This window comes from Bubalus kerabau, chromosome 1, assembly GCF_029407905.1.
Source record: "Bubalus kerabau isolate K-KA32 ecotype Philippines breed swamp buffalo chromosome 1, PCC_UOA_SB_1v2, whole genome shotgun sequence".
Classification (NCBI taxonomy): domain Eukaryota; kingdom Metazoa; phylum Chordata; class Mammalia; order Artiodactyla; family Bovidae; genus Bubalus; species Bubalus kerabau.
Genome location: NC_073624.1, coordinates 17,410,278 through 17,423,435, shown reverse-complemented (window position 1 = coordinate 17,423,435; position 13,158 = coordinate 17,410,278). Strand labels below are relative to the sequence as shown.

The following is a 13,158-nucleotide window of genomic DNA, read 5'->3' as shown; positions in this document are numbered from 1 at the left end:
AAGTTATATTTCCTTAAGATTAAGAACTTCGCTCATCTAAGGACATGGTACCATTAAGAAAATGAAAATAAAAGACCAAGGATTAAATAAATAGCATAGATTTTCACCCAAAGTCATTGCCATGGTAAGTTGTGGCATCATATTTGTAATAGTCAAGGACAGAAAACAATTCAAATCTCTACCATCAGTCAAATGGATCAGTATATTGTCATGTAATCATTCAAAGAACTACTCTACAGTAGTAAAAATGAATAGTCAGCTGCTATAAATAACATCATGAGTGAATCCCAAACATAATGTTGAGTCAAAGAAGTCAGACACACAAGAAACATACTGCATGATTTTATATAAAGTTCAAAAATCAATAAAATATCCTATGGTTGTTGTTATTGTTGTTGTCCAACTGCCCAGTCATGCCCAACCTTTGCAACCGCATGGACTGCAGCATGCCAGGCCTCCCTGTCCCTCATCATCTCCTGGAGTTTGTCCAAGTTCATGTTCATTGCATCAGTAATGCCATCCAGCCATCTCATCCTCTGACACCCTCTTCTCCTTCTGCCCTCAATCTTTCCCAGCTTCAGAGACTTTCCCAACGAGTCATCTGTTCACATCAGATGACCGAAATACTGGAACTTCAGCTTCAGCATCAGTCCTTCCAGTGAATATTCTATGGTAGTAGAAGTTAAACTGTTTTCACTGGAGAGGACACAGGACAGAGTTACTGGGAGGCAACAGTGACTCTGTAGTGCCGGGAATGTTCTCTTGGCCTATCTGGGTTGGGGATCATGACTGAGGTCTACACTTATTGCTGGTACATTGTTTTCTATGATTATTTGTAAATAATAATGCTGCTTAAAAATATATTATTCCCCTTCACACTTCTTGCCCTGACCTGAAAAATGAATGAACAATGAGAAGAAGTATATTTCACCATGAAATATCTGATTTTTGAAGTCAGGTTTCCCTCACTTTCTGCTCTTTGGGACATCTCACTCCACGAGTACCAGCAGCCCTTCCCCCCTCTCTTACCTGAGCAGATCACATAGGCTGTGTTGCCATGGGAACAGTCAGAACCACCCAGGGCAGTCACAGGGCACATCCATAAGAAGGACTCAGCCCCCAAGCAGTGAAATCGGACTGTTGAGATCTGATCTCCTCCTTCTACAAAGCGTGGTGCTCTAGGGGTGGAGATGGCAACTCCACAGCCAAGCTGACGACAGACAACATTGGCATTGGCCAGACTCCAGTGGGAGGCACAGAGCACTCTCCATTGTCCAGAAATGTTCATCTCCACCTGCCCCTCACACTGAGAGGAGCCATTTGTCATGAGCCGAGCTTCTGCATACACTGGTAGAAGAAGACAGGATGTCAGCAAAGTCTCATTTTTTAAAAAACCTGAACAGAGTGTGCAAGGAGGTTAAGTCCCGACCTACATCTCACCTGAACAGACAACCTGAGCAACTCCACTGTGGTGACACGTGCCCCCTGGACAGGGCACTCTGGGGCAGGACCAAAGCTTAGGCTCCTCCCCCTCACACCTGAACTCTTCAGCCCAGACCTGGCCATCAGACTCCTTGAAAGGCATGTGTCCCAGGACAGACACAGCCTTGCCACATTCCAGCTCTGCACAGATGACCTGGGCAGTAGGAAGTGTGAAGTTTCCATCAGACACTGGGGTCCAGTCTTCTCCAGAATGCACTTCTACTCGCCCTGAGCAGGATCCTTCTCCTCCAGCCAGACGCACAAATCCTAAGGGGAACAATCAACAGCAGCAACAAACCCTGTGAGTGTTCATAGTCCTTGCTTGGCATTGGAAACAGCACATCATAGGCAAGGATGTGAAAGCATTTCATCTCTAGGAGTGGGGAATGAAGAGAGAATTTGACAGTGTCAGAATTGTATTAGTATTTTCATGAGCAAGTTTATGAAAAGAAAGCCAGAAAAATTTGAAGTCAGTAAGAATGTATATTTTGAGGTTGATTAGGATGAGAATTCCTCATCTAGGGGCCTGGAAACAACAAGACCCAAGGAAACTGCACTGCAGCAGGCATCAGACTTGAGCACAGAGCTGAACTAATCAAGAGTGAAGTAGGTTTATGCAATTCAGTAGTTTAGAGGACTAAGAGCCAGACAAGGTTAGAAGGCCATCTGAGATTTCTGGAGCTAGAATTCTGGCCAGTTTTCAGTTTTCTCTCAGGAGCCAATAATCAAGTCACTGAAGACAGGGAACCTCATAGCGGGATATTTGTTAATTCAGGCTAGACTGTAGACAGACTTATGGCTCACGGGAGGAAAGATAGACATCATACCAAGTCTATAAGTCTATTATGATTTTTGTATATTATAACAAGTCTATTATGATTTCACATGTATTTCTCATAATTCTTGATGGTGAAAGATTCCCAGAATTTCTTAGGTGACTTGATTGTGAAAAGTTGTCCATAGATGAGTTTGAATATTAAGAAAGTTCAGAGAGTCATAGAAGAGGGACGGGCTGGTCCTAGCCATCTTTCTTGAAAGACTAGGATTTATCAAGGGAGAGAATGAGTTTTCAGTGGGAGTATGCAAATCAGCTGAGTTTTATTACTTTCTACTAGACATGGGGATGTAAGACATGGGAATCTTAGCAAATACTAAGAAATGATGATAATTTAATGTGTTTTAATCCTACATATATGCTAACTGCGTATTCCTTTCTTATTTGGATTCTTGAGAAATGGCTAGCATGCAGTAAAAAAAAGGAGAGGGAGAGAAAGAGAGCAGAGAGCAAACAAGCCATTTGTAATTTAGAGATTCCCAAATGCAAAAACCTCAATATGGATGAAAGATAGACAGACTTGAGGAAAATATTTGTCCAAGTTTTTGACAGATTTTATCGACTGTGCTCCTCCCATCTGGCCACCCAACCCTGCTACCCTTTCCCATTTTACCCACTGCAGACAAGAGAACAATCTTAAAAGCTACAAATGGATGGAAAGGAGACTCTGAAAGGGAAGAACATCTGTAGGAGTGGAGTGTGGGTGGGGTGTGTGGTAGGTTAAACTGGGAGTGGATGGAGTATAAAACTGAAAGAGATCAAACTGGTCTGATGGGGAGTTCGGTCACAGGCTACTCTTTCTAATTAAATAATTTTTACTCAACACCTTGTTAGTTTCTGTATTAATCCCACCAGATTATTAATTTAGAAAGAACAAATATTGCTTACATGTTATTGTAGATAGCCTGACACATGTTAGACACTCAAATATATTCAGAACAAAGTCTTATACACATCAGGATAGTCTCCCAAGACAAATTATTATTATTTCTTTTTTACTTTATATTTGCTTTCAAATGGAAAAGTAAGTGTGTGAACATTGCAAGAAAATTTATGAACTAGGATGATGTGAGGGGCTAAGTTATTAAAAATAATAAAACCAACCATGTTCTTATATAACAATAGAGAGAATGGGGCAAAATATAAATATCTAACAGACACAAAGACATACACGCACAGAAATTTAGTATTTGAAGAAGGTGATACTTTATATCACTAGAGAAGATAGACTGCTCAATAAATAGTGCTGAAACACTTTTTGGCCCCCATTTTCCAGGCTTAGTCCATTTGCAAAAGAGACATCAACCTGAGCCATAGGAGGGACCTGAGGGGCCAGGTTGTCAGGAAAGGATTCTCTCTGCACATATGCCTGAGCCTGGGAGAACCCTGATTTTCTGGACCTCAGCTTCTGCTTAGGGCCTTTTGTCCCAAAAACTACCTCACTGTTATAGCTTTGGGGCTGGATTTTATGCAGGGAACCACGAGAGCATGAAGGACCAGGTGGATTTTCAACATTGTTCATGTAGATCACATCCTTATTTCTCTCCCTCTGACCAAGGTGGCCTCCTCTCTTCTCCTTGTAGCTGTGATGCATCTGCCTCCAGACTAACTCTCAGCCCTCTGACCTTCAGCCCCACCTGACCCTGGACCCTCTGGCTCTTCACTCATCACTCTGGACTCCTACTGGTTTGACTGGAACAGAGAACTGTGTGGCCTGAGGTGTAGGAAATATCCTTGTTGGGTGAGGGATATGGCCTCTCAGAGATCCACAAAGATCAATATCTTCCTGGAAGACCAGACCTGCCCTGGACCCTTGGGCTGCCCATTCCCCTGTGAAAGCCAGAGGGGATCAGTGTGACCTTTCCATCAAGGTGAAGCAAAGGCCAAGGAGAGTGGGTCCCTAGAGGCCCAGTAATAGACCCTCTGATTGGGAAATGAAATGGAGAGAGAGGAGAGGCTACAAGGGAGTCATATCTGAATCCTCCACAGAGGTCTGATATTTAAGTAGGAGGATGTTATTTGAAGGCAATATTGAGAATCTATTTTCATGTGGTTTATTACAAATACAAGCACCTTTTTAGAGTCTGTTATATTCATGAATTTTGACCGATGTTGGGAAGTAAATCACAATAAAACAATGCCCTTATCTTTTTAGAAGTGCAGGAGAAAAACAAGTAGACAATTTAAAGCCCTCCAAAATGTTTATGAGAGACTTGGATAATCAAAGAAAGGGAATCTCCCCTTCCAGAGGGCCATTTATTTGTATGAATCAACTGCAACAAAGGCAAAATGAAATTGTGGTCATATTTATCCTTGTCTGGTCTCTTGCTGTACAGACATCCTGTGTCCTTAGGCACACGTAGCATCCTCCACACCACACCTGGACCCTCAGTGCTGCTCAGAGTACCTCACAGGTGCCTTTGTCAGCTCCCATTGCCCTTCCATCCCTCCAAGCTATGATAACTCTCTTCCAGCTTGTCCCCTTACTTCTATTCCTATCAAATAAACTCCCAAGTGCAATTCTCTTATATCACTGAAATCATCAGGTGTAAACTATATAATCTCTTACTATAAAACACAGAATCAATATTTCATTACCTCCACCTTTGATGTGTCAGTACATGGCCAAGTGTTCTTTCAAAGTTTGGTTTATGCAGATGTTTTAAAAGAAAACATGGATAAAGAATCTTTTCTAATAACAATGGAAGGAGAAGCTATGACTCAGAGCATTTCACCAGAGAAATTCATTTCACCAGAACTCAGGACAGTTCTCTGGTCCTACCAGCCAAATGGCTATGAATATTTACATTTAAATTTGTAAAGGAGACTTGAAATTTGGCATAAATCCATAAATTGCTTTCTGATTTGTTTAATGATATCCCCTGTGCCTCCACTCCTACTGCCCTAGTGCAAAATAGTGTGTCATAGGGTAACTACAGAAACAACTCCACCCAGGGAGGTGCACCCTCATTCTTGTCCCTCCCTCCTATGGGCTCACTGTGCAAAGGGGTCTGTGAGTGGTGATTTGCAAGTATTTCACTCTTCCAAAAATTATATAAAAAATTATGAGGATCAGTTATAATTGGAAATAATAGAGTAAACTCTGTCAGGTAAGATCACTGGAGAAGAAATATCAGAGACAGACAAGAGGAAAGTAGTGAAGCCCATCACTCAGAGATAAATGTGCCCTCAGGGAGGATGGGTAGATGTCTTAGACCTCTCTAACTCAGTCATCTTCTATCGCCAGGTGATCAGACACCAACTTTCTTGGAACTTTCTACCTTCTCAGCCCATGAACAATGCACTGACCGTACCTGAGCAGATGACCCCAGCATCCTCTGCATGCCCACAGTCGTGCTGCCCCCAGCCCTGGGAAGGGCACCTCCACACGTGGGACTCCTTTCCTCCACAGTTCAGTTCATCCAGCCAGATGGGCCCTGATCCCTGACCAAATTCAGCAAATTGCAAGGCATTGAGGGCTTCTCCACAGCCCAGCTGCCTGCACACCACGCGGGCATCGTCCAGGTCCCAGCCGTCATCACAGATGGTGCCCCAGGAGCCCTGGTCAAGGACCTCCACTCTCCCGGCACAGGGACCGCCCCCGTCCACCAGGCGGAGCTGTCTGCTGCCTAAGGAGAGAGAAATGAGAGAATGGGGGGTTGACAGGGGCGTAGGGGCCTGGGATGGGGTGGTGAGATGAGAAGAGTCTTCTGGTCTTGAGTCTCCTTTGAGGCTGCAGAGCCTGCTGGTTGAGACATGGAGTTTTTGCACTCTGGCAAGCACCTGGGTCTGGTATCTTATAGCAGCAATGAGAATAATAAGGTTGAAAATGGGCAAAAATAGGAAATATTACTCTACTGAGTAGTGTGAGACAGATGATGTTACCCAAGTCCTATTGGTATTAACCTTCTGATTTGTTGAGTTCTGCATTGTTGTTTTTGAGTCACCAAGTCGTTTCCAACTCTCTTGTGACTGTATGGACAGTAGTCTGCCAGGCTTCTCTGTCCATGGGATTTCCCAGGCAAGAATACTGGAGTAAGTTGCCATTTCTTTCTCCAGGGGATCTTCCCAGCCCATCGATCAACCAGGCATCTCCTGTATGGGCAGGTAGATCCTTTAACACTGAGCCACCAAGGAAGCCAGACAAAGGTCTGTCTAGTCAAAGTTATGGTTTTTCCAGTAGTCATGTATGGATGTGAGATATGGACTATAAACAAAGCTGAGCACCGAAGAATTGATGCTTTTGAACTGTGGTGTTGGAGAAGACTCTTGAGAGTCCCTTGGACTGCAAGGAGATCCAGTCAATCGTAAAGGAAATCAGTCCTGAATATTTATTGGAAAGACTGATGCTGAAGCTGAAACTCCAATACTTTGACCACCTGATGGGAAGAACTGACTCATTGGAAAAGACCCTGATGCTGGGAAAGATTGAATGCAGGAAGAAAAGGGGACGACAGAGGATGAGATGGTTGGATGGTATCACCGACTCAATGGATATGAGTTTGAGCAAGCTCTGGGAGTTAGTGATGGACAGGGAAGCCTGGCATGCTGCAGTCCATGGGGTCCCAAAGAGTCAGACATGACTTAGTGACTGAACTGATTGATAAATAAAAAATAAAAATTTTAAACATTCTAGAGAAAAATAAAAATGGTAATGAAAGCTATCATAAAGTCTTCTAAAATAATTTTAAATATTTACTGGTTTTTCACTGCCTGAATCTAATAACAAATATAAAAACAGACATACAGACATCTACAAATGTATACACACACACACACACACAACCCTACCTGAATTAAAGTTTCACTAGAGGAAGGACTTTGCATATCTTATTTACCCTGTGATTCTATTAAGAGAGTGCCTACATATTGTATGCACTCATTCAACAAGATTCAACTAGTACGTATATGGAGAACCTTTTCTAAACACCATGATAGTTGCTTAATAAGTATTTATTGAATGAATGTGTAGATGAATAAAATTCATGAAATAGGAGTCCTTTAGCTTCATGCTAATCAGTGAGATATTAATAGTAAAGCAAATATAAATTAAAGGTAATGTTTTGTGATAATAAATAGTGCATATTAAAAATAAATTTAACTTACCACACAGCATTGCTATTAGGTAAGCATTGTTGGGTTTCCCCAGTGGCTCAGTGGTAAGGAATCTGCTAGAAATGCAGTAGATGCAGGTTTGACCCCTGGGTCAGGAAGATCCCCTGGAGAAGGAAATAGCAACTCACTCCAGTATTCTTGCCTGGGAAATCTCATGGATAGAAGAGCCTGGCAGGCTACAGTCCATGAAATGGAAAAGAGTTGTCCATCTGTTTGTGACCCAGGGACCATAGCTTGAGAGGCTTCTCTATCCATGGGATTTCCCAGGCAAGAATACTGGAGTAGGGTTGTCATTTCCTCCTCCAGGGGATCTACAAAACCCAGGAAGGGAACCCAGGTCTCTTATGTCTCCTGCATTGAAGGGGATTCTTTACCACTAGCATCACCTGGGTTAATACTGTATCTTATATTAGAAAGTTGGTAACAAAGTACACCTTACAAGTTCTCATCACAAGAAAAAAGTAAAGGCTTCCTTCGTGGTCCAGTGATTAAGAATCCACCTTGCAATGCAGGGGACACTGCTTTGATTTCTGGCCCAAGAAGATCCCACGTGCCACAGGGCAACTAATACTGTGTGCCACAATTACTAAGCCTGTGCTCTGGAGCCCTTGATCCAGAACTACTGAGCCTGTGTGCACCATCTACTGAAGCCCTCGTACCCTGGAGCCCGTGTTCCACCACAAGAGAAGCCTGCACAGCACAACTAGAGAAAGACTGTGTGCAGCAAGGAAGATGTATGCTATGCTATGCTAAGTCACTTCAGTCGTGTCCGACTCTGTGTGACCCCATAGATGGCAGCACACCAGGCTCCCCCGTCCCTGGGATTCTCCAGGCAAGAACACTGGAGTGGGTTGCCATTTCCTTCTCCAATGCATGAAAGTGAAAAGTGAAAGTGAAGTCGCTCAGTCGTGTCCGACTCTTAGCGATCCCATGGACTGTAGCCTACCAGGCTCCTCCGTCCATGGGATTTTCTAGGCAAGAATACTGGAGTGGGGTGTCATTGCCTTCTCCAAAGGAAGATACAGCACAGTCAAAAATAAACATTGAAAAGGTGGTAACTATACCATCGTTAGGATAGTCAACATTTTCCAATATGTACAAATACATAAACCTTATGTTGTACACCTGCAACTAATACTGTTATGTGAATTATATGTCAACTGCAAATTTTTAAAAATAGTGTTGGAACATGTGAATTAAAGTTCCATCTTAACTTCTGAGTTAAATTCACCCATTCCAGTTCATTTTAGTTCACTGATTCCTAAAACGTCGATGTTCACTCTTGCCATCTCCTGTTTGACCATTTCCAATTTGCCTTGATTCATGGACCTAACATTCCAGGTTCCTAAGCAATATTGCTCTTTACAGCATTGAACTTTACTTCCATCCCCCATCACATCACAACTGGGTGTTGTTTTCTTTTGGCTTTGTCTCTTCATTCTTTCTGGAGTTATTTCTTCACACTTCTCCAGTAGCATATTGGGCACCTACAAACCTGGGGAGTTCATCTTTCAGTATCATACCTTTTTGCCTTTTCATACTGTTCATGGGGTTCACAAGGCAAGAATACTGAAGTGGTTTGCCATTCCCTTCTCCAGTGGACCACGTTTTGTCAGAACTCTCCACCATGACCTGTTAATCTTGGGTGGCCCTACACAGCATAGCTCATAGTTTCATAGAGCAAGACAAGGCTCTGGTCCATGTGATTGGTTTGGTTAGTTTTCTTTGATTGTAGTTTTCATCCTGTCCGCCCTCTGATGGATAGGGATAAGAGGCTTGTGGAAGCTTCCTGATGGGAGAGACTGACTGAGGGGGAAATTGGGTCTTGTTCTGATGGGTGGGGCCATGTTCAGTAAATCTTTCATCCAATTTGCTGTTGATGGGTGGGGCTGTTTCCTTCCTGTTACTTCACCTGAGGCCAAACTATGGTGGAGGTAATGAAGATAATGGTGACCTCCTACAAAAGGTCCCTGCACCCACTGCTGCACTCAGTGCCTCTGACCTTGAAGCAGGCCACCACTGACCCATGCCTCTGCTGAAGACTCCTGGACACTCATGGGCATGTCTGAATCAGTCTCTTGTGGGGTCACTGCTCCTTTCTCCTGGGTCCTGGTGCACACAGGTTTTGTTTGTCCCCTCTAAGAGTCTGTTTCCCCAGCCCTGTGTAATTTCTGGTGGTTCTATGGTAGGGTAATGGTGACCTTCTCCAAGAGGGCTTATGCCATACCCAGGTCTGCTGCACCCAGAGCCACTGCAGCAGGGCACTGCTGACCTGCACCTCCACAGGAGACACTCGGACACAGTTCTGGCTCAGTCCCAGTAGGGAAAATGACTAGACAATTCAGGTATGATCTAAATCAAATCCCTTATGATTATAAAGTAGAAGTGACAAACAGATTCAAGGGATTAGATCTGATAGACAGAGTGCCTGAAGAACTATGGATGGAAGTTTGTGATATTGTACAGGAAGCAATGATCAAGACCATCCCCAAGAAAAAGGAATGCAAAAAAGCAAAATGACTGTCTGAGGAGGCCTTACAAATAGCTGTGAAAAGAAGAGAAATGAAAAGCAAAGGAGAAAAGGAAAGATATACCTATTTGAATGAAGAGTTCCAAATAATAGCAAGGAGAGATAAGAAAGTCTTCCTCGTGATCAGTGCAAAGAAATAGAGGAAAACAATATAATGGGAAAGACTAGAGATTTCTTCAAGAAAATAGAGACACTAAGGGAATATTACATGCAAAGATGAACACAATAAAAGACAGAAATGGTATGGAACTAATAGTCAGTCAGTTCAGTCACTCAGTCATGTATGACTCTTTGCAATCCATGAATTGCAGCATGCCAGGCCTCTCTGTCCATCACCAACTCCCGGAGTTCACCCAAACCCATGTTCATTGAGTAGGTGAAGCCATCCAAACATCTCATCCTCTATCATCCCCTTCTCCTCCTGCCCTCAATCTTTCAGCATCAGGGTCTTTTCAAATGAATCAGCTCTTCACATCAGGTGGCCAAAGTATTGGAGTTTCAGCTTCAACATCAGTCCTACCAGTGAATACCCAGGACTGATCTCCTTTAGGATGGACTGCTTGGATCTCCTTGCAGTCCAAGGGACTCTCAAGAGTCTGCTCCAACAGCACAGTTCAAAAGCATCAATTCTTCAGTGCTCAGCTCTCTTTATAGTCCAACTCTCACATCCATACATGACCACTGGAAAAACCATAGCCTTGACTAGACATTTGTTGGCAAAGTAATGTCTCTGCTTTTTAATATGCTGTCTAGGTTAGTCATAACTTTCCTTCCAAGGAGTAAGCGTCTTTTAATTTCATGGCTGCAGTCACCATCTGCAGTGATTTTGGAGCCCCCCAAAATGAAGTCAGCCACTGTTTCCACTGTTTCCCCATCTATTTCCCATGAAGTGATGGGACCGGATGCCATGATCTTCGTTTTCTGAATGTTGAGCTTCAAGCCAACTTTTTCACCCTCCTCTTTCACTTTCATCAAGAGGCTTTTTAGTTCCTCTTAACTTTCTGCCATAAGGGCGGTGTCATCTGCATATCTGAGGTTATTGATATTTCTCCCGGCAATCTTGATTCCAGCTTGTGTTTCTTCCAGCCTGGCATTTCTCATGATGTACTCTGCATATAAGTTAAATAAGCAGGATGACAATATACAGCCTTGATGTACTCCTTTTCCTATTTGGAACCAGTCTGTTGTTCCATGTCCAGTTCTAACTGTTGCTTCTTCACCTGCATATAGATTTCTCAAGAGGCAGGTCAGGTGGTCTGGTATTCCCATCTCTTTCAGAATTTTCCACAGTTTATTGTGATCCACACAGTCAAAGGCTTTGGCATAGTCAATAAAGCAGAAATAGATGTTTTCCTGGAACTCTCTTGCTTTTTCAATGATCCAGCGGGTGTTGGCAATTTGATCTCTGGTTCCCCTGCCTTTTCTAAATCCAGCTGGAACATTTGGAAGTTCACAGTTCCTGTATTGCAGAAGCCTGGCTTGGAGAATTTTAAGCATTACTTTACTAGTGTGTGAGATAAGTGTAATTGTGTGGTAGCTTCAGCATTCTTTGGCATTGCCTTTCTTTGGGATTGGAATGAAAACTGACCTTTTCAAGTCCTGTGGCCACTGCTGAGTTTTCCAAATTTGCTTACATACTAAGTGCAGCATTTTAACAGAATCATCTTTTAGGATTTGAAATAGCTCAACTGGAATTCCATCACCTCCACTAGCTTTGTTCATAGTGATGCTTCCTAAGGCCCACTTGACTTCACATTCTAAGATGTCTGGCTCAAGGTGAGTGATCCCACCATGGTGATTATCTGGGTCATGAAGATCTTTTTTGTACAGTTCTTCTGTGTACTCTTGCCACCTCTTCTTAATATCTTCTGCTTCTGTTAGGTCCCTACCATTTCTGTCCTTTTTTGAGCCCATCTTTGCATGAAATGTTTCCCTGGTATCTCTAATTTTCTTGAAGAGATCTCTAGTTTTTCCCATTCTGTTGTTTTCCTCTATTTCTTTGCATTGATCACTGAGGAAGGCTTTCTTATCTCTCCTTGCTATTCTTTGGAACTCTGCAATGAAATGGGTGTATCTTTCCTTTTCTTCTTTACTTTTCACTTCTGTTCTTTTCACAGCTATTTGTAAAGCCTCCCCAGACAGCCATTTTGATTTTTTGCATTTCTTTTTCTTGGGGATGGTTTTGATTTCTGTCTCCTGTACAATGTCACAAACACTGTCCATAGTTCATCAGGCACTCTGTCTTTCACATCTAGTCCCTTAAATCTATTTCTTACTTCAACTGTATAGTCATAAGGGATTTGATTTAGATCATACCTGAATGGTCTAGTGGTTTTCTCCACTTTCTTCAATTTCAGTCTGAATTTGGCAATAAGGAGTTCATGATCTGAGCCACAGTCAGCTCCCGGTCTTGTTTTTGCTGACTGTATAGAGCTTCTCCATCTTTGGCTGCAAAGAATATTATCAATCTGATTTCAGTGTCGACCATCTGCCAAGAGAAAGCACTGGACCTAACAGAAGCAGAGGATATTAAGAAGAGGTGGCAAGAATACACAGAAGAACTATATGAAAAAGACATTCATGACCCAGAAAACCACGATGGTGTGATCACTCACCTAGAACCAGACATCCTGGAGTGTGAAGTGGGCCTTAGGAAGCATCACTATGAAAAAAGCTAGTGGAGGTGATGAAATTCCACTTGAGCTATTTCAAATCCTGAAAGATGATGTTGTGAAAGTGCTTCACTCAATATGCCAGCAAATTTGGAAAACTCAGCAGTGGCCAAAGGACTGGAAAAGATCAGTCAACATTCCAATCCCAAAGAAAGGCAATGCCAAAGAATGTTCAAACTACAATTTCACTCATCTCACACCCTAGCAAAGTAATGCACAAAATTTTTAAATCCAGGCTTGAAAGGTACATGAATAATGAACTTCCAGATGTTCAAGCTGGATTTAAAAAAGGCAGAGGAATCAGAGATCAAATTTTCAGCATCCATTGGATCATAGAAAAAGCAAGAGAGTTCCAGACAAACATCTGTTTCTGTTTTATTGACTATGCCAAAGCCTTTGACTATGTGGATCACAACAAATTGTGGGAAATTCTTAAAGAGATGGGAATACCATACCACCTGACCTGCCTCCTGAGAAATCTGTATGCAGGTGAAGAAGCAACAGTTAGAATTGGACATGGAACA

At 42.7% G+C, this 13,158-nt stretch overlaps 1 protein-coding gene across 1 annotated transcript in view; it reads right to left on the bottom strand.

The window, feature by feature from the left end:
- The window catches only part of LOC129644138 (antigen WC1.1-like), a 50,805-nt gene that overhangs the window by 11,532 nt on the left and 26,115 nt on the right, over window positions 1–13,158 (bottom strand). The window contains exons 8-10 of the mRNA XM_055569584.1: window positions 5,632–5,946; window positions 1,441–1,749; window positions 1,030–1,347 (exon numbers count right to left, since the gene is read on the bottom strand). Of these exons, the coding sequence (XP_055425559.1) occupies window positions 1,030–1,347; window positions 1,441–1,749; window positions 5,632–5,946 (942 nt within the window). The remainder of the gene's footprint in view (window positions 1–1,029; window positions 1,348–1,440; window positions 1,750–5,631; window positions 5,947–13,158) is intronic.